The 22,757-nt window shown below is 35.9% G+C and overlaps 1 protein-coding gene and 1 non-coding gene across 8 annotated transcripts in view; both read left to right on the top strand.

Moving 5' to 3' along the window:
• MYO6 (myosin VI) overlaps window positions 1-22,757 on the top strand; it is a 183,743-nt gene that overhangs the window by 111,535 nt on the left and 49,451 nt on the right. For all 7 annotated transcript variants that reach the window (XM_058307050.2, XM_058307052.2, XM_071218553.1 and 4 more), the window contains 3 exons: window positions 10-174; window positions 16,428-16,508; window positions 19,632-19,812. In XM_058307050.2, the coding sequence (XP_058163033.1) occupies window positions 10-174; window positions 16,428-16,508; window positions 19,632-19,812 (427 nt within the window). The remainder of the gene's footprint in view (window positions 1-9; window positions 175-16,427; window positions 16,509-19,631; window positions 19,813-22,757) is intronic.
• Window positions 2,277-2,383, top strand: LOC111765545 (U6 spliceosomal RNA). The gene has a single exon (XR_002797851.1). It is a non-coding gene; the product is annotated as a U6 spliceosomal RNA (small nuclear RNA).

Raw genomic sequence — 22,757 nt, forward strand, 5'->3', positions numbered from 1 at the left:
GTTTTTTAGAGTTCAGTTGTTGGAGGATTTGTTTCACATTATCTTCTAGAGAAATCTAGAATCTGTGTTCAGGGCAAAGAAGAAAGAAATTATCACATCTTTTATAGGTTGTGTGCTGGTGCTTCTGAAGATATTAGGGAAAAACTTCATTTGAGTTCCCCAGATAATTTTCGGGTAGGTTGGAAGAAAAGAAATTTCATACAATTTGTGCAAATTGAGTTGCTTTCAATCCTGAAACTTACTCAGTGGAATTTTGATACCTAGTTTTAGGTATTAAGTCAAGTGTAAAATGATAGAATAACAGCTAAACTGAGTAGATCTTCTTTGTGATTTACTGCTGAGTTTACAACACAATTATATAAGGAAGTTTGTAAGGAATAGGTAAACTCAATTAGAAATTTTAAGTACTTCTGTAACGCTAGCATTAAAGTTACTTTAAAAAAAAAAAAGATTTATTTCTTCTCACCCCCTCATTGTTTGCATTTGCTGTGTCTGTTCGTTGTATACTTCTCTTCCTTTTAGGAGGCACCGGATTCCAAATTTGGGACCTCCCATGTGGGAGGGGAGCTCCTAATTGCTCAAGTCAACTCCAGTCCCTGCTTTGTTGTGTTTCTCATCATGTTTTCCTCTTTGTGTCTCTTGTTGCCTCATCTTGCTGCATCATCTTGCTGCACTAGCCCAGTATGCCAGCTTGCTATTTTGTTGTCTTCTTTAGGAGGTACTGGGAACCGAACCTGGGACCTCCCATGTGGTAGGCAGGAGCTCAGTTGCTTTAGCCACATCTGCTTCCCTAAAGTTACCTTTGACTTAACTGTAAAAAAAAAATTCAACTTGTGAATTAATATTAATAAAAGGCACATGCCTATCTTCCTTAATTAAATTCAAGTACATATATTTATTGCTTGCCCATTTTGTGCCAGACATTGTGCCAGGGTACAAAGATAAAGAGGACACACTTTTTCCTCTTGAGCAATTTAGAATGGGGTGGGGAGCACACACATACACACATACATAGTGACATAGAATATATTGAATGATAAAGAGATATACATAGAATGCTGTGGCACTCTAGGAATTTTAGAAAAACTTTCTGGAGGTATTGATGCTTGATCAATTTGTAAAATTTTCAAGTGTTAACTAGATGATGAAAGATGGAAAGGGTGTTTCTGGTAGATGCAAATCCTGAGGTGGAAAAAGCAGACAAAGAAAGAAATGCAGGAAGTGCCATGAGGGGTAAGGCAGGAAGTTATGAGAGGTGAGGCCAGAGCGCCTACCTAAGTAGAAAGTTAGGTATCACATGTATAATTTATTTTGGTTTTAATATGGAGGATGGCTTTTTAGGAGTGGGGAAGGACATGGGTAGAAATTCAAACCAGAGGTAGACTAGCTAAGAACCTATAATGATAGTTGAAATAAGAGCACCTAAGTGCCTTAATTTAGGTCAGCAAGGCCAGAGTTACTGGAGAAAAGGATGTGTGAAATATTAGTAGATAAACTTGATAGGACTTAGTGACAATATGGTAGAGAGAAGGAGTCTGGGGTAATTTCCATTTTTTGACTAGGGTTATGGGTGGATATCAGTATTATTGGGGTCAGATGGAAGGTTTGTGGCATGTAGGATGATTTCTGTTTTGGAACCTGTGGCTCATCTAAGTGGAGATGTTTGGAGATGGTTGAGTATACTAATCTGAAGATCAGCATCAGTGCTGGAGTTAAAGATTTGGGAGATGTTGGTATTCTGGAGGTTGTTAAAACTATGACAGTGAGTGGATGAGATTGTCCAGGGAGATTGCATAATGTAGTGAAGCAGATGCCAGGATTGAGTCTCTGGAGTTATAAGGGATGAGTGGATGAAGAGTAGCCCAAGAAAGAAAGCACATGTAGAGTGATGGGAGAAGTAAAAGGAAAATCAGGAGTGCTGAGTATCACGTGAACCAAGGGAGTAAAGTTTCAAGAATAGTAACTAGGGATGGTTAGCATAATTGACAGATTCTCAGCTAGAAAATAATGTCCCTGTGGGAGGTATATATGGGAATCATAGGATGTGGGTAAGGAATTTAGTTTGTATAAAGTTTCTATGGTGATTCTGTTATTCTCCTTTGGGCCGGAAATGTCCCTTTGCAAATCATGACTCATGGTTAAATTCAGTTAATGCTGTGGATGTGTTGGGGTGTGGGGCGTTCTGTCTGTTTTCACAGCCCACATTCTTTTTTCCTGATTACTCCAAGCAGTTTCTTTGCACTTGCTTTATAACTGCAACCTTTAAAATACTTCTGGTGCTTGCTTTGGCAGCATATATACTAAAATTGGAATGACACAGAGAAGATTAGCATGGCCCCTGTGCAAGGATGACAGGCAAATTTGTGAAGCATTCCATATTTAAAAAAAAAAAAATTTCCGGGGAGTGAATGTAGCTCAGTGGTTGAGCACCTGCTTCCCATGGACGAGGTCCTGGGTTCAATCCCTGGTACCTATTAAAAACAAAACAAAACAAAACAAAACAAAAAAACAAAGCTTCTAAAATTTACAGCCTTCTTTAGAACTTACCAAATAATTAGAATTTTAAGTTAGTTGTCCACATTTATCTTCATGAAGTAGAATATGCATTTATATCCTATGATTTTTAGAAAAGCAATATAAATTACTATGAATAATATGAAATTTAATGATGATGTGGTTTTGTCAACATCAAGTTGCTGGTAAAGCGATGTGAATAATTTGGTTTTAATCAGCCTGGAGGCTGGCCCAATATCAGGCATCCTAAAAGGGTAGCTGGTGAAATTCTTTATCAGGTCAGGGGTTTTCCTCACCTCTCTAGTGTGAATCTGAGGGGAACAACATCTATGGTGTTGGATATTCCTCTCATATGCACCCATACACGCTCACCCTGTCTCCACCCACCCCCCAATGATTGTGACTTGAAAGTGTGTTGGTAATTTCACCACATTTTTCTCTACTTTAGTTTCACCCTCCAGTTATAATCCACTGATCAGGTTGTAAAGGCAAAGAGAACCCTGCAGTAGGGTGGATGCCTCCAAAGTTGTAGATTTCCTTTGGTCACTGTTCTATACAAATTAGTAAGTAAAGAATAGTATAGATACAACTGTTTGAAAACATTTATATTAACTATACATGCATTTTAGAAAATAAAGGATTCAAAATGCTTGACTTTCCAAACTTATCATGTATTTTTGCACATTTTTAATAGAAATATTCACAAAGATCTCAGAATATAAAGAAAGCTTAGACTGAGAATGGATGACAGAAATAGGTGTAGCTTATCTAATTACAGAGAAATTCGAAGGAACAAGTATCTTTCCTAGGTTTTAATACTAGGTCCAACCGTCCAAAAGCTAAGTATTTGAGAAAACAGTTGGTAGGAAGGAAAAAATGTTCTTTGCTAGTAAAGAAAACATTTGCTTTGGCACTATATGTTTAAGCTACTATTATCCTACTAAATAAAGAACTATATTTTGAAACAGTCTTTCGAAAATGCTTGCAGTTATTATTTCTCCTCTCTTTTTCTATCCCTCTCCCCCCCTTTTTTCCCTCAAAGGTTCATCCTAGAAAGAAAAATTCTTTGAATATTATTGTCTGGTTTAAACTATATTTTAATATTTCACTATAATGGAGGGGAAATATAGATCCAGTGATAATCTAAAATACTAATTTATCCTCAAATCATTCAAAATTTGCCAGAAATTATTGTTGTTATTTATTATAGGCAGTCTTGGAATTCATGCCATAATGCAATGGAAACATAATGACTTGATTTAAGAGAGGCTGAGATGTTTTTTTAAAATTTTTCCATCCTGTTCCCTGCTTCTTTCCTTCCTGATCCCTGTGTAATTGTGGGTGTTAGAGTCTCTTTGAAACCAATATATGATTTTCTTCTAAATTGCTTCCCTAGTTCTGTGTTTTGAAAGTACTTGGTCTTTAAAATTCTTCAGACCAGCAAAGTAAATCATAGAGATAAGAAAAGCTGAAATTGTTATTTGAATAACTAAAAATCCTATAAAGGATATATTATAATGTAAGTAAAATCAATGTTAACTGTCAATAAAAACAAAAGGCATGTTTTAGGAACTGACTCTTAAAATTAGAACTCAAGAAAACCAAAGATCATATTTATTAATTATTCAAAATTTAAAATATTACTTGATATATTAACACAGCGTGGGTTTGTATTAGTCAAAATTATCTAGAGAAACAGAACCGTCAAATTGACTCATGAATTTTAACAATCACAGGGTCCTTATTTGAGATATTAAATCTTTAGTAGGAAAATGATTTTCATTATCAACTGTAGTACTAACAAACTTTATTTAAACATTTTTATTGTAGTTTTATATATATATATCACAGAGTTTATCGTTTTAATCACTTTTAAGTGTACAATTCAGTGGCATTAATTAAATGTGCAATGTTTTGCTCCCATGGTCACCACCCATTATTACCAAAACTTTTTCATCACTCAGAACAGAACTCTGTACCCATTAAGCAATAACTACCCATTCTCCATACTGCAAGCCCCTGGCAACATCTAATCAATTTTCTCTCTCTATGAATTAGGCTACTCTAGATATTTCATATAAATGGAATCATACAGTATTTGTCCTTTTGTGTCTGGCTTTTTTCACTTAATGTAAGGTTTTCAAGGTTAATCTATGGTAATGTGTACCAGAAGTTCATTCCTTTTTAGGAATATATATGTAAATATACATATTTTGTATTTATGTACTACGTTTCATTTATCTATCCTTCTCTTGATAGACACTTGGAAAGTTTCCACTTTTTGGTTCTTAGGATTGATGCTGCTGTGAACAAATATCTGAGTTCCTGCTTTCATTTCTTTGGAATATATAACTAATAGTGGAATTGCTAGGCCGTATAATAGTTCTGTTTAACTTTTTGAGAGACTTCAAAACTGTTTTCCGTTGTGTCTGTGTACTATTTTACATTCCAATAGCAATGGATAATAAGGGGTCCAGTTTCTCCCCATTCTTGCCAAAACTTGTTAACAAGTTTCTTTGCTTAAGTAATAGCTTCCTGGTGGGTGTGAAGTGGTATCTCATTGTAGTTTTGATGTATATGTCCCTAATGACTAATGATGCTGACATCTTTTCAGGTACTTAATGGCCATTTGTATATCCTTTTGGAGAAATGTCTATTCAAATCCTTTGCGCATTTTTAATTCTGTTATTTATTTTTTTGTTGAGATGTAGGTGTTCTTTATATATTCTAGATAGTAAACCTTTTTCAGATATTTGATTTGCAACTATTTTCTTCTATTCTGTAGGTTATCTTTTCATTTTCTTGATAATGTCCTTTGATACACAAAGGTTTTTAATTTTGATGACGTCTCTTTTTTTCTTTGTTTTTTGTGCTTTTAGTGTTATAGCTAAGAATTCATTGCCAAATCCAAGGCATGAAGATTTTCCCCTATGTTTTCTTATATCTTACAGTTTTAGCTCTTATATTTTAATGATTTTTTTTCTGTAATAGTGAACTTAACTTTTAGAAAAGTTTTAGACTTACAGGAAAATTACACTGAAAATATAGGGAATTCCCATATAACACCTCCCTCCCAGCACCCACACCCATACACATAGTTTCCCCTGTTATTAATATATTATTTTAGTATGGTATATTTGTTACAATTGATGAAATAATATTGAAGCATTGCTACTAATCAAAATCTAGTTATATTATGGCTTACACTTGTGCTGTACAGTTTTATATGTTTTGGCAAATGTATAATGTCATGTGTCTATCATTGTAGTATTATATCGAACAATTTCAATGTGTTCCATCTATTTACTTCTCCCTCACCCTTCTGAACCACTGGCAACCACTATCTTTATATAAATATTAAAGGTTCTTCCATTAACACAAGATAATACCTACAATATCAATAAATCTACTTTGGTCCATGGTTTCACTCCCCCCTTATGTTTGTGGATTTGGTATAGTGTCTTCTTTGACTGCTTCAGGCTTGGAGGGGACTTAGATATTATTGGGTAGATGGAAAGAATTGTTTTGCTTGTAGTTGTAGATACTCCTTGGTTTTTGGAATGAGACTTATCGATCATCATCATTTTGTTGCTTGTCTAGGGTAAGCCCACAGAACTGGGAATAGGAGTGGGCTGCTACTCTGCTGGGATTCAGGGCTCGACTGGCATATGAACAGTCCAAAGATTTAATTTAAGTCTCTGAGAGAGATATTTGATGGTTATATTGAAAATTATAGATTCAAATAAAAGGAGTAGAAGAGTCATGAGTAAGGGAATTATAAATGAGTATAACTATGTTATATTGGGAAATAGATTATCATATATTCCCTAAAAGGGCCTGCTGAGAGCATGTTGATTTCATGAGTTTGTGTGTTTTGCCACTTGTGTCCAGACATCCCCAGAGCGCTATGGAGCATTCTTGTTTGAGGCTTTGTTCTCTGTGGCAGTTAGTGAAACCTTCCTGACATAGGAAGCATAAGTGTAACCTCTGGAATGACTTCCCAACTAACTATGAAATCTCTTAGTCATAAAAACTCTTTTTTATTTAATGTTTCACCCTTTAGGTCAAGATCTTCCAAATATGTCACTGGTTAGTGCTTAATAGTAGTCCCTTGGTGTCAGGGAGGCTAATCCTTGGGAGTCATGTCCCATGTCAGGGGAAAGGTAGTATGTTCATTTGCTGAGTTTGGCTTAGCAAGAGACCACATTTGAGTACCAAGGAAGTTTTTAGGAGTTAACTCTTAGGCATTAATATAATTAGGCTAAGTTTCATTTTTATAGGAATAAGGTTTGTAAGAAAAAGTATTAAGTTGGACGGCTTGGCATAGAGGCCTGTTGTCTTTTTTTAGGCACAGCTTATATATTCCAGAAATTTTTGCCATTTTATTTGAGAGAGTAGCAGCACTTCTCCAGGATGGAAGTTTAATATTTTGTTAGCTATTGCATGGGCCTCTACCTATTGAGAAAATATACCTAGGACTACACAAATACATTCATAACCAATAAAAGTATGTTTTAGGTACATTTTCCCCCATATAGCGTCACTCTACTATCAACATTCCTGTACTAGTACCATACCTTTGTTATAGATCCTAAAGAATATTTCTTTATTTGTATTCTTAACCACAATTCTCAGCTACCCCAGAGTTCACTGAGTTATATGGTTACCCGTTTTAGTCTCTCCTTTCATTTTAGCATCATGGATGACCCAAAATTTCTCCTTTGAACCACATTCACAGTCACACTTCAGCTCTGTTAATTTACATGCATGTTGTTGCACCACTATCACCTCCTTCCATTTTCAAACTGTTAGAATCAACCTAATTATAAATTCTGCACAAATTAAGCATTGGCTCACCAATCTCTACTCCCCTTCTATCTCATGCTAACCTAATTCCAGACTTTATCTCCATGAATCTGCTTCCTATCATTAGTTCATATCAGTGAGATCATGCAGTATTTGTCCTTTTTTGTCTGGATTATTTCAGTCAATATAAGGTTCTCAAGGTTCATCCATGTTGTCACATCTATCAGTACTTCATTCCTACTTACATCTGAGTAATATTTCCATCATACATATATATTACATTTTATTTGTCCATTCTTCTGTTGATGGACATTTGCTTGTGTCCATCTTTTTGCAGTTGTGAGTAACGCTGCTGTGAACTTTGTTGTACATATATCTGTTTGTGTCCCTGCTTTCAATACTTCTGGGTATATATACTTACTAGTGGTATTGCCAGATCATATGGAAATTCTGTACTTAGCTTCCTGAGGAACTGCCAAAGTACAAAGTATCTTCCACAGTGGCATTATTACTCACCATTCCACATTCCCACCAGCAGTGAATGAGTGTTCCGATTTCTTCACATCCTCTCTAATGCTTGTAGTTTTTTTTTTTGATAGTAGCTAGTCTAGTGGTATGAAACAATATTTCATTGTGGTTTTGAATTCCATTTCCCTAATAGGTAGTGATGTTGAGCATCTTTTCATGTGCTTTTTAGCCATCCATATTTCTTCTTTGGAAAAGTGTCTGTTCATATCTTTTGCCCATTTTTGAAATACTGGGTTATTTGTCTTTATTTATTTTTTCCTAGTTGCATAATTGTCTTTTTGGTGTGTCACTTCACCACACACAGGTCTGGGACTCCTTTTTTCTATTTTTACCAGGAGGTCCCAGGTTTTTTCTATTTTTACCCAGGTCCTCCATATGGTAAATGGAAGCTCAGTTGCTTGAGCCACAGCTGCTTCTCTTGTTTTTCTTTTTATTATTGAGCTGTAGAATTTTTTAAATTTTTAATTAATTTTTACTTATTTCTGTCCCCCCACTTCACTTGTGGCCTGCACTCACTGTCTGCTTTCCGTGTCCATTCACTGCACGTTCTTCTGTGTCTGCTTGTCTTCTCTTCTCATTTTCTCTTTTAGGAGGCACTGAGAAACTATCCTGGGACCTCTGACATGGGAGAGAGGCATTCAATTGCTTGAGCCACCTCAGCTCCCTGGTTTGTTGTATCTCTCCCTGGTTTGTTGTATCTTTCCTCTGTGTCTCTTTTTTGTCGTGTCATCTTGTTGGCCCCAACTCATAGTGCAGGCCAGCTCTCTGCGGTGCAGGCCAGCTCACTGTGGTGCAGGCCAGCTCTCCTTCACCAGGAAGGCCTGGGAATCTAGACCCCCCATATTGTAGATGGGAGCCCAATTGCTTGAGACACATCTGCTTCCTATGTAGGATTTTTAAATGTATGCTGGATATTAGACTCTTATTGGATATGTGGTTTTCAAATATTTTCTCCATTGAATAGGCTGCATTTTCACTTTCCTGATAAATTAATTTGAAGTGCAGAGTTTTAAATTTTGAGGTGGTTCCATTTATCTATGGTTTCTTTGATTGCTTGTGCTTTGGGTGTAAAGTTTATAGAACTATTGCCTACCACAAGATCTTGCTGATACTTCCTTACATTATCTTTTAGGAGCTCTGTAGTCCTGGCTCTTATATTTAGGTCTTTGATGCATCTTGAGTTAATTTTTGAGTAGGGCATGAGAAAGGGTCTTTTATTCTTTTGGATATGGATAGCCAGTTCTCCTAGTGCTATTTGTTGAAGAGACTCTTCTGTCTCAGTTGAGTGGACTTAGCAGCCTTGCTGAATATCAGTTGTCTGTAGATGTGCAGGTCTATTTCTGAGCTCTCAATTTGGTTCCATTGGGCAGTATGTGTATACCTGTGCCAATACCATGCTGTTTTGACCACTATAGCTTTGTAGTATGCATTAAAGTCAAGTAGTGTGAGTTCTTTTACTTTGTTTTTCTTTTTTACATGTCTATTTCTGAGCTCTCAGTTAGGTTCCATTGGACAATATGTCTGTCCTTGTGCCAACACCATGCAGTTTTGACCAATTTAGCTTTGTAGTGTGCTTTAAAGTCAGGTAGCCTGTGTGCTCCATCTTTGCTATTCAGAGCACCTTTCCATTCTAAAGAAATTTGAAAATTCATCTTTCTATTTCTGTAAAAAATGCTTCTTGAATTTTATGGGGATTTTGTTGAATCAGTAATCAATTTGGGTAGAATTGGCATCTATTTTTTTCTCTTCCCCTCCCCCCCTCCCCCTGCCTTATTGTTTTTGCTGTGTCCATTCGCTGTGTGATCTTTGTATCTATTTCTCTCTTCTTTTTTTCATGGGATTTCTTTTTCTTTTTTACATTTTTTATTGTCTTTTTTTTGGTCTTCTCATCTTTCTCCTCTAGGATTTATTTGGATCCTGGGGACCTATGATGTGGAGAGAGGTTCCCTGTCAATTGCGCCACCTCAGTTCCTGGTCTCTGATGTGCTTCACCTCAACTGTCCCCTTCATCTCTCTTTTGTTGCATCATCATCTTGCTACGTGACTCACTTGCATGGGCATTGGCTCACCGTGTGAGCACTCGGCTTGCCATGTGGGCACAGGTTCACCATATGGGCACTGAATTGCCATGCAGACACTCAGGAGGGCACTTGGCTCACCACATGGGCACTTGGCTTGCCATGTGGGCACTCAACTTCCTGCGTGGGCACTCGGCTCACAGTGCAGGCACTTGGCTTGCCATGTGGGCACTGGCTTGCTGTGCAGGCATGCTTTCTCTCTTCTTTTTCCCAAGGAGGCCCCATGGATCAAACCTGGGTCCTCCCATATGGTAGGAGGAGGCTCTATCACTTGAGCCACATCTGCTTTCCAGATTTGACATCTTAATGATATTTAGTCTTCCAAACCATGAACATGGAATAGCTTTCCATTATTTAGGTCTTCCTTGATTTCTTTTAGCAATATTGTATGGTTTCCTGTATATAACTTCTTTACATCTTTAGTTAAATTTATTCCTAGATATTTTATTCTTTTAGCTGCTATTGTAAATGGAATTTTTTCTTGATTTCCTCCTCAGGTTGCTCATTAATAGTGTAAAGAAACACCACTGATATGTTGATGATATATCCTGCCACTTTACTGAAAATTTTCATCAGCTCTAATAGTTTTCTTGTAAGTTTTTCAGGACTTTCTATATATAGGTTGATGTCACGTGCAAATAGTGACAATTTTACTTCTTCTTTTGCAATTTGCCTTTTATTTCTTTTTCTTGTCTGAATGGTCTCACAAGAACTTCTAACACAATGTTGAATAAGACTGGTGACAGTGAGCATCCATGTTTTTTTCCAGATCTTAGAGGGAAAGCCTTTTACCATTAAGTATGATGTTAGCTATGGGCTTTTCCTATATACCCATGATCATGTTGAGGAAATTTCCTTCTATTCCTATCAGTATAGTGTTTTTTATTGAGAAAATATGCTGAATTTTGTCAGATTCCTTTTGCATCAGTAGAGATGCTTCTGTAATTTTTCTCCTTCTATCTTTTAATGTGGTATTTTTCTCCTTCAATCTTTTAATGTGGTATGTTATATTGATTTTCTTATATTGAACCATCCTGGCATGCATGGGAAAAACCCACTTGATAGTTTATGATTAATTTGATGTATTGTCCAATTCATTTTGCAGATTTTTTTATTGAGGATTTTTGCATCAAAGTTCATTAGAGAGATTGGTCTGTTAATTTTCTTTTCTTGTAGTGCCTTTATATGGCTTTGGTATTAGGATGATGTTGGCATTATAGAACAAGTTAGGAAAATGTTCCTTTCTCTTCGATTTTTTGGAAGAATTTGAGCCGGATTGATTAGTTCTTTTTGGAATGATTGGTAGAATTCACCTGTGCAACCATCTGGTCCTAGGTTTTTCTTGTTTGGAAGGTGTTTGTTGACTGATTCAATCTCATTACTTGTGATTGGTCTCTTGTGATCTTCTGTTTTTTCTCTTATCAGTGTAGCCTCCTCCTATGTTTCTAGAAACTCATCTGTTCTTTGTTTTCCAACTCGTTGGCATACAGGTTTTCAAAGTATCCCCTTATAATACTCTGTTTCTCTTGGGATCAGTGGTGATGCCCCCTTTCTGATTTTATTAATTTGCATCTTCTCTCTTTTTTTCTTTTTCAATCTAGCTAAGGGTTTTTCAGTTTTATTAATCTTCTCAAACAACCATCTTTTGGTTTTGTTAATTCTCTTTATTGTTTTTTATTTCTCAGTGTCATTTAATTCTGCTCTAATCTTTGTTATTTCTTTCCTTCGGCTTACTTTGGTATGAGTTTGCTGTTCTTTTTCTAGTTCCTTCAGATGTCATTGATTTTAGCACTTACTTCTTGTTTAATGTAGGTATTTAGGTGTATAAATTTCCCTTTCAGCACGGCTTTAGCTACATCCCATAAGTTTTAATATTTTGTGTTCTCATTTTCATTCACTTTGAGATATTTACTGATTTCTCTTTAAATTTTCTCCTTGATCCACTGATTGTTTAAGAGTGTATTGTTTAACTTTCATATATTTGTGATTTTTCCAATTCTCTGTCCATTATTGATTTCCACATTCATACTGTTGGGACTAGAGATAGTGCTTTTCAGTCTTTCTATATTTATTAAGACTTGTTCTGTGACCTAACATGTGCTCTATCCTGGAAAATGATCCATGAGCACTCATGAAGAATGTATATTATCCTGTTTTGGGTTGCAGTATTCTGTATATGTCTGTTAGGTTTAGTTGCTCTGAAGTATTATTCAAGATCTCTGTTTCTTTGTTGATCTTCTGTCAAGATGTTCTGTCAGTTGCTGAGAAGTGGCTGTTTCTCCCCTTAGTCTTTCCAGTGCTTGCCTTATGTATTTCAGGGCAACCTGGTTAGGTACAAAAATATTTACACTTGTTCCTTCTTCTTGGTAGCCCCGCCCCCCTTTTTTTTTGAGGTACCAGGGGCCGGGGATTGAACCTGGGGCCTCATATGTGGGAAGCCAGTGCTCAACCACTAAGCCATCTCGGCTTCCCTGAGTTGGGTTTTTTTTGGTTTGTTTGTTTTTGTTTCTTCAGGAGGAATTGGGACCTGAACCCAGGACCTCCCGTGTGTGAGGCGGTGCTCAACCACTTGAGCCACATCTGCTCCCTCCCCTTTTACTAATATATAGTGTCCTTTGTCTCTTAAAATTGTTTTGCATTTAAAGTCTATTTTGTTTGATATTAGTATAGCTATTCCAGGCCTTTTTGGGTTACTGTTTACATGGAAAATAGTTTTCCATCCTTTCATTTGCAACCTATTTGTGTCCTTGTATCTAAAGTAAGTCTCTTATAGACACCATATAGATTGGTCATATTTTTTATGTCAATCTGTGTCTGTTAATTGGGGTGTTTAATCCATTAAGATTCTATATCATTACTGTAAAGGCTGTACTTCAGCCATTTTAAAATTTAGGCTTATATTTGTCATGTGTTGCTTGATATAGAATTCTTGAGTGGGAGTTTTTTTCTTTCAGCACCCTAACTGTATCATACCAGTGCCTTCTCACCTCCATGGCTTCTTGTGAGGAATAAACACTTAATCTCATTGAGCATTCCTTATATGTGATTATCTTTGGCATTTGACAATCTGATTAGTATGTGTCTCTGAGTAGGTATGCCAAGATTTATTCTGTTTGGGATATGCTGTGCTTACTGGACATGTACAGCCATGGTCCTCATAAGTGTTGGGAAATTTTCAGCTGTTATTTCTTCAGACACTCCTTCTGCTCTTTTTCCCCTCTGTTCTCCCTCTGGGACAACCATAATGTGCATGTTTGTGCATTTCATTCTGTCATTTGATTCCGAGTCCCTGATGAATTTTTTCCTTTTTTTTTTGTCTCTCTGTTCTACTATCTATATGATTGTGTGATTACAGATGTCCTATTTCCACTTCACTAATTCTTTCCTCTGCCTGTTTCCGATCTGTTGTTTGATTCTACTGTATTTTTAATTTCTTTCATTATGCCTTTCATTTCCATAAGAGCTGTTATTTTTTTATGAAGGTTTATAATTTCTTCTGGTTATATTCTCAGTGTCTTCATAATATTACTTATCTCTTTGCTTATCTTATTGAATTGATTTAGGAGATTTATTTGGACATTTTTGATTAATTGTTTCACATTCTGCATCTCATCCTGCTTTTTATTCTTTGGTCTGTTCCATATCTTCATGTTTCTTAGCATGGCTTGTAATTTTTTGTTGATTTCTTGGTATCTATTCATCTTAATGGGTTTATTCTGTTGGTAGGTTACTCTCTTTTGTGTAGGGTTTTGTTTTTGATTGGCTTTGTGTTAAGGGTCTTTGAAACTTGGTTCTACATATTCTAAATCTTTAGAACTGTCTGTGTTTAAATGAAAAAGCAAAGAATATTTTAAAAAATAAGGAAAGGAAGAAAAAATATATAAAAGTAAAATTTGTAGAAAAGGAAGAAGACAAACAGAGAATAATGAAGGAACAATAGGAAGAAAGAAAGAGGAGAAGAGAAGGAAAAAGAATGAAAACAAAGAAGAAGAAAGAAAAGATAAAAAGGGCCCTCCCTCTTGGGTCATAGGCTTCTAGCTAGCCCTCCTCTTGGGCTGCTCAACTTTCCGGTCACCCTGCAGCCTGTCTCTCCATAGGTAACTGCATGAGGAAAGGGAAGAACAATAACAACAGCAACAAAACACATTTCCCTCTCAAGCCTCAGGCATCAGGCTAGGATCCCTCTCCCCACTTAGATCAATCACCCCACAGCTGGCCGCTACTCTGGTGTGTGTCTTCTCTGATTGCCCGTCAGCCTGCTACTTGCCTTGTGTACAGCTGGTCCCCCCGTCACCAGCTAGATTCCCCGGTGGCTCCTGTCTCCCTTGGTATCCAGCTGGGCACTCCCATGCCATGGCTCCCTTGCTGCCTGTTTGGTCCCAATGACATGGCCCTGTAGTCTGCTGCTTGCCTGGTGTCAGGCTGGGCACCCTGTCACTAGCTAGATCGCTATGTGGCTCCCTGCTCCTCTGGTTGCTGGCTGGGCGCCCCCTCTACAACTGCCCACTCTGATCACCCCTGTAACCCTGCAGCTTCCCCTATGCCTAGGAAGCCTTCCTTCCTTCCTGCAGCTTCTGGAGCAGCAGCGTAGCCTACTATTCCCTACTCTGCCATCTTGGATCATCCTATATTGCTTTATTTTGCTTCAGGAATAATTTATTCTTCTATATTCCAAGAAATTTCCTAAAATAGTCAAGCATTCAATATTATATAAAAAAGTTTAAACTCATCTTATTCACAAGAAAGTCAGTAAAGACAACTAATTTCTTCCAGAACCCCTACTATTTTGACTCTTGAAGGCTTTTACTGTCATTAAGACATCAGCTGAATCTGACTTGAAGAGAACATGCTGGCAGACATTTCTCTTGTATAGTAGTTGTGATGGGTATGTTCATTTGTTACTTTGGCCAGGTAGTGTGCCCAGTTGTTTGGTCAGCAGACCCTTACCTAATTGTTACTGTGAGGATATTTTGTTGACTTAAGTCATCAGTAAATTCTTTGCATCTATGACTGATTACATCTATAATCAACTGAGATTGCCTTCAGCAATCAGAGATGACTCATCTAATCAGTCGAAGGCTTGGAAAGGGGAAGTGATGATTTTAGCAGTCAGAAGAGAAAATTTTCATCGCTACCTCAGTCAGCCTGCTGGCAGGCCTTTCCCATGTATGGTAATAAAATATACATACTCTGTAACTCTGAAAAGAATTTTTCCTTGAATAAATATAAGTTTTACTTGAAATATTTATACTTACATAGAGTCACACTGATTCTCACAGCCTGAGAGGATGGTGATAGATTGCAAATTCTCTGTGGATGTCACCCAACTTGTCCCAAGGCCACCATTGCCTCCTGGGTGTATCTGGGGGAAGTTTGAGGGACATCTGAGGTCACAGGAGGGGGTACCGTGAGGCTGTGGGTATACAGGGCAGGAAGCTTCTGGCTCTTTCAGTTTAGTGCAACCTCACCTGGCCCTGTGGCTGGATCACTGAGATTTCATTCAGATAACTAGATGCCATGACTAAACCCCAGTGAAGTGGACTCCTCAGCAGTGTGAATATTGAAGGTCTGGAAAGAAGGGTCTGCCCAGCGAGGAGCAGTGTGGACTTCTCTCCATGCTCAACCTCCTTTTGATGATCTATTTTGAGTTCATATTTGTAAAAGGTGTGAAGTAGAAGTCCAACTTCATTCTTTTGTATATGGAAATCCAGGTTTCCCAGGAGCATTTGTTGAAGAGATAATTCTTTTCCCATTGAATGTACTTGGCATCCTTGTTCAAAATCAATTGGACATAGATGTCTGGTTTTATTTTCGGATTCTCAATTCTATTCCATTGGTCTGCATGTCTGCCCTTACGCCAGTACCACACTGTTTGGATAATTGTAATGTAGTAAGTTTTGAAATCAGGAAGAGGGTAACCTCCATCTCCATATTTTGGCTCTTTGGAGCCCTTTGTAATTCCATATCAGTCTGAGGGTTGGCTTTTCCATTTCTACAGAAATGTCTGATGCAGTTTTGATTGGGATTGCATTGACTTCCAGTCCATGAACACAGGAATTCTTTCCATTTTTTAAACAAAGCAATATTTTATATTTTACATTCTTGATTAAATTGAGTCCAAGATATTTTATTCTTTTAGGTGATATTGCAAACGAAATTCTTTTCTTGATTTCCTTTTTGGATTGATCATATGAATTATATTTTTACAAACATTTGACACTGTGATCACATAAAATAGCTACCCTTCAAAATCCATAGTGTTGATATTTATTTTGATCATTTAATTTAATCTACTTTCAGGGAGATTAGAGTGCTCATCATCCTTGGTTTGATTTATAGGAGTAAAATGTTTGTAAAATATAGAAATATAAAATTTAATGACACTTAGGTTATGTTTAGAAATCTTTATGGTTAGCACAATTTATTAAATTTTGTTTTCTCCTGTATTATTTACCTGTGGATTATATGTGCTAATTACATTTTAAAATTTCTTTGTCATAGTATTTAAACCGAGGCTGCACTAGATACTTTGCTACCAAAGAAACCGACAAACAGATTTTACAGAACCGCAAAAGTCCTGAGGTATGGTAGACTTGTTTTTATTAAAATATTTTAAGCAAAAAAAATTATGCTGAAAGATACATTATATTTGCTATTTTGAAGCCCATATGAGATTTCTTACTTTTAGGCTTATACTTTTAGAGGGTAAATATTCATCCAAGACTCAGCACATGTTACATATGTAACTTTATACCACCGTCATTAACTACAGAAGCAAGGCTTCAAGTTCTTGGTTAGGCCTCAATGCACTACTCTACTCTTGTTCCTTTTTGGATATGAGGGTATTAAATTGCCTAAGAATCGTCTGGCTTTTTGAAATGTAATCTCATTTTATACATTTGTGATTTAATCGTGCAACAGTAAAGATGTAAAATATATCTTTATAATTTATTGTCTTCTCAAGGCTGATGTCATCCTTGAAGTAAACAGTATTATTTTGTATTATTTTTATTGTATTTTTCTTCAAGTCATTATATTTCCATAATATGTTTTAAAATGTGTTATATATTAGTCTCGCTAAATAACTATAATATTTCCTAAGAATCATTATGTAGAATGATATCAAGTATTATATTAAAAACATTAAATCCTTAATCTAAAAACTTACTTATAGCCTTATAAACTTTATGCAATGTATTTAATTAATAAATGATATTATATTTTATTTACTTAGGGAGCTTAAGTTATGAAATACTGTCAGGATTAACTATAAGTACTAGTTAATATCACCATTATTGATTCTGTTAGAAGACTTATACTGAGTATTTAAGTGAACAGGTTGTAATTATTTTTGATGTTCCTGCATTTGTGAGTCAGATGTTTTTTAATAATGGGGTGAATTAAATCTTTAATATAGTCATAGGAAAGAGCAGAAAAGGAATTAAAAAAATACCATTATTTTGAATACTAAGCAGATGAGTTTGCAGTTACCTTTTGTTTAGGTAGACATTTTATAAATAATTATAGACACAGGTGTCTGAACTATAAATAGAAAATTTTTATGCTGCAGCCTTGGTTGGAACTTTAACAGTCTGTACTTAGATTAATTACAGTATCTTCCTTTGTCTTAATAAGACCATATGTATAATGTGAAATAATGATACAGAAGTTGTATTCCCTCCACTAAGATCTAGTGGAACATTGCAGCTGTCCTAAAGGGGAAAAAAAACTTATATATCTTTGATCTTTTGGCATGGAAAAAACTGATTAGAGGAGAAAGAGAACCGTTATTCACTGTCTAGAAAAGAAAACGTATTCTTTCACTGTTTCTGTTTCTAGAGCGATCGTATTTTGTCAGTAATGTTATTCACATAATTTATACATATAAATGAACAATGGATTAACATGTTTAAATTACTTTTTATGTCTTCTTTATCAGGAGGATGAGGTGATCATTTTGACTGAGTAGAATCCTTTGCCTAATTCCTTTTGAGTATTTTTAAGCTGTGTGTAATTTTTGGAGTGTGCAGTATTTTTAGTCTGTCATAATAGCAGTATGTTCATTAACATTTGATTAGAAACAATAACTAAATGAAGTAAGCTTTCAATTGCAAGACTGAAAATTCTGCATATAAAGTTTTCTGTTGACTTTGGCTGCATGTGTTTGTTTCTTTTGCTTCGTTTAAGAATAAAATTGGATTTCATTATCTAGACATTTTCCAGAAACTACACAAACATAATTGACCATGTAAAAAAGTTTTGTAGAAAAACAGTTACAACTTTAACTGGGAAGTCATTGATTCCTTGGGAGAAAAATATCTACTAGGAGAGTTAATGGCCAATTAATTCTGATGCTATTTTACAGTTGCAATTTCTGGAAAATTCTTAGCCCTGTCTTCCTGTGTCCTGTAACTTTTATAGTGCTCCTTCTAGTTTCTCCAGTCCAATGTTTTTATTCCCTGAGGTTTTTTTTGAGTTTATTCCCTGAGTATTTTTCTGAGTTTCTTAGCTAACAAATGAATACTTTAGATGTGGATTCTTTTAGGAGGGAAAACAAATTTTATCTTCATTTTCTGAAATGTTTTCTGGAAAGCCACTGTTTAAAAAAAAAGTCTGGAAAGCCACTGCATAAATTCTTAGAGTAAGGATAATCCTTTTAAATACATTTTACTTCATATATACTTACACAGAAAGGTTTATAAAATTATATCAGCCTTCCAGTATTTACTAATGTTTAATACTGGTGCAGTTGATGGTAGTTAACCTAAAGGAGTATAATGCTAAGTTTGTATTTTATTTTTTCAGTTTTTGAGGTTAATTCTTTTTTATCTGAAGAGACATATTAATTCATTTCAACCACTGATATTCCCTTCTTTCCAACTTGTCTCAGTTTGCCAAAGGGCTGCTGATAAAAAGTATCAGAAATGTATTAGCTTTTATGAAGGGGATTTATTTGTTGTAAAAGCTTACAGATCCAAGGTCATGAAATGTCCAAATCAAGGCACTATTAGAGATGCTTTCTTATCAAAATTAGTTACTTTTGATCCTTTCATTCTGCCATGTGGTGATCAGGCATATGCCAGGGCTCATCTCCTCAGCCTTGAACTGCTCTGTGGACCCATCTTCTTGGGGACTTCTTGCTTACGTGATCCTTGAGTCCTCTCTCATATGGCTGGGTTACATGGGCAGAGCTCTCTATTCCTGTGTGTCTCTCTGTGCCTCTGTTTATATAAGGTCCCGCAAGAGGGCCGTGACTCAACCTGAGTTATGCCTCACTGATGTAGTCCAATCAAAAGAGACACATACCCACAGCAATGGATTAGTTAAAAAACATAATCTTTCTCTTTTGGGGATTCACCAAAGAACTTCAAACTGTCATACCACTCAATTTATATATTCATCTGATACCCTAGTATTTTAATGCTTTAGGATTAAAACTGTAGTTTAATTGGAAAGTATTTAATTTTTAATTGAAAATTGTATTGATTTCATTGTAAATTCACATGCAGTCATAAAAGAATAATACAGGGAAATCTCGTGAATACTTTACCCAGCCATTCAATTTTTGAATGTTAGAATGCTAAAATTTTGCATTGAAAAATTTTATTTTGCATGTTATGTAGTGCATTAGTAGACCCATTGTAGTAATTTTACTCTGTTTAAATAATGAAAGATCAAGTTAACTGACATCTTCTTATTTTGTAGCATCTGAAGGCTGGTTCCTTGAAAGATCCTCTGTTAGATGACCATGGAGATTTTATTAGAATATGCACAGCCATGAAAAAGATTGGTTTGGATGATGAAGAGAAGCTTGATCTATTCCGGGTAGTAGCTGGTGTCCTGCACCTTGGAAATATTGATTTTGAGGAAGCTGGCAGCACTTCAGGTTTCTTGTTTCTGTTTTTGTTTGTTTTAGAAGAAGTAAAATTAAAGAGAAGGTCTGTCATTTCTTCATGTGTAAATTGAATTGTTTTTTTTTTTTGTAGGTTTGTTAATATTTACACTGAAATTTATGGAATATCTTGTGTTACATGGTGAATTTTGCAAATGAGGGATGCTTCATTGTTAGCCATTATAAGTTTGGAAAAAAATCAGTGATACCAAATAGGAGTAAACCACTCCTTTTATGAAGAATAAATAACTGTCTACAGAGTATTATTTAGTTGAAATTTTCAACTAATTTTCTAAGCCTTGGTTTCTTCATTTTTGTTTAAATGAAATAATCCATGGGAAGTGCTTTTTTTTTTTTTTTTTTTTTGAGGTACCAGGGCCAAGGATTGAATCCTGGACTTCATATGCCAGAAACCAGCGCTCAACCACTGAGCCACATTGGCTCCCCTGAAATAGTTTTTTCATTTGTTTGCTTGTTATTTGTTTTTTTTGTTTTTAGGAGGCACTGGGGACTGAACTCGGGACCTCCCATGTGGGAAGCAGGCGCTCAACTGCTTGAACCACATCTGCCCCCGAGAAGTGCCTTTAATGTACAGTACCTCCAATAGTATGCACTACTTATGTATACTATTATGTAATAATATGTACTGCTATAGTAATTAATGGGCATGAGAGGAAGGGAAAGAACATTTTAAAAACATGTCTGGTATGTGCAAGAAGTTTTCATATATACTGTATTTGATCCAAACATCATACTACATCTACACACTATGAGATATCTGTGTTTGAGAAACAGAACATATTAAAGAATATACTTATTAATGAAATTGAAGATGTGAGAGTTGGACTTTACCTATATCCAACTAACTCAGGAGCTTGTGCCAAATTTTGTCCCATATTGCCCCCAGTTCACTGAATCTCCCAGAGAGTCCTGATCTGTGAATGAACAGATTAAAATAGACAGTGTTAATGACTTTCAGATTGAATGTCTTCTGATGGCATAAAAATAGCATGAGATGCAGTATAGTATAATGGATAAAAGTGCATGCTCTTGAGCCAGGCTGCTTTGCCAAGAACTACTTGTGTGACGTTGGGCAGGTAGCTTAACGTCTCCATGTCTAGTTTCCTCACCTCTAAACTGGGGATGATAAATAGTTTTTATATGATGCTGTAAAGAAGAATAAACAAGGTAAGGATTATAAAATGCTTCAAATACTACTCTCTGGCACATAGTAAGTACTGAAAGTGTTTTACATGAGTAAGTAAAAATCAAAACACAGATTATTTCTACTTTAAAATGGAAAAAAAAAAACTTATCCGGAAATAGGTGTTATTAATGTGCATTAAGATTTTTAAATACTTCTTGAGGGGTTATGGAAATTTAATTTGAAAGTGTAATCAGTGTTAGAACACATTTCAAATGTTCTGTATTACTCTTATACCAGAGGGGCATATGAGATTCTAAGTCACACAAAAGGAAGATCTTCAGTTTAGAGTAATTGATGCAAATTTGGAAATATTGCCAGAAGTAATAGGTCACATTTTCACACCTTGTATTTTCCCCTGTGTTAGACTTGCAAATTTATAGAAGAGTATTTTAATGTTGCTCCAGTTAATTGAGAAACACTTGGTCACAAAGGACATGGCATATATTTGCATCTCCTCTAATTCTTCCCAAACTCTTCTTGAGGAGAAAAGAACAGAAAGCAGATGATTAGAGTGAGACAATTAATGAATAGATTATTTTAATTTTGATAGTTATGATACTATATTAATCTTCATTTCTACTATGACACTCCTATAGATCCAAATGATACTTTTCTAATTAGAAATTATATTTTTTCCCCGTAGAGCTCAACTTTTGGCATGTCCTAGCAATTTGAAAAAACTCTGGGTATTTTTTATAATTATTTTATCAGAACAATTTTTATTTCTGATAAACATTTATAAGACTCTTACTGTCATAAAGTTTTTGCATTATGTATATGCAGAGAATACCTGTTGGAATGCCTCTTTTTTAAAATTCCATCTAAGAAAAAAATATGTAGTGATAACTGTATTAGTCAGCCAACAGGGGTGCTGATGCAAAGTACCAGAAATCTGTTGGTTTTTATAAAGGATATTTAATTAGGGTAAAAGTTTATAGTTACAAGGCCTTAAAGAGTATAGTTCAAGATACTGTAAGAGGTACTTCCTCACCCATAGTCAGCTGCCACATGTTGAAGCAAGATGGCAGGCGATGTCTGTGAGGGTTCAACCTTCCTTTTTCCTCATGGGCCCAGTTTCTTCTGATCTTTCTCAGCTGTATGTTGGCATAGGGCTTATCTCTCTTCCTCTGGGGCTCATTACTTTCTGGGCTCAGCTGCTCTTTTCTCTTTACAAGGTCAGCTGTAGACTGTCAGGCTCATTTCTGTTCGCAGGGTGCAGGACCCTCTGTGTAGCTTCTCTGTGTATTTACCTCTATGTGAGAGTGTGTTTTATCAGCCCACAAAAGGGTCTGGGACTCAACGCTGAGTTGCTCTCTAATGATGTGGTTGAATCAGTTTTATCAGATGTCTCAGCAGTCTAATACAATCAAAGGGTTATGATGCCCAGAGGAAAAGACCAGATTACAAATATAATATCTCTTTTTGGAATTCATAAATATTCTCAAGCTGCCAAAATAACCATAAATTTTAAGAATGTTTAAAGAAGTTTTCCCCCCTCCCATTCCCCCTGCCCTGCTATTTTTTTTGCTGTCCGTGTCCATTCGCTGTATGATCTTCTGTATCTATTTCTCTTTTTGTCTTCTCTTCTCATTTTTCTCCTCTAGGATTCACTGGGATTTGATCCTGGGGACCTGTGATGTGGAGAGAGGTTCCCTGTCACTTGTGCCACCTCAGTTCCTGGTTTCTGTTGCACTTTACCTTGACTCTCCCCTTCGTTTCTCTTTTGTTGCAT

Source organism: Dasypus novemcinctus, chromosome 11, assembly GCF_030445035.2.
Source record: "Dasypus novemcinctus isolate mDasNov1 chromosome 11, mDasNov1.1.hap2, whole genome shotgun sequence".
Classification (NCBI taxonomy): Eukaryota; Metazoa; Chordata; class Mammalia; order Cingulata; family Dasypodidae; genus Dasypus; species Dasypus novemcinctus.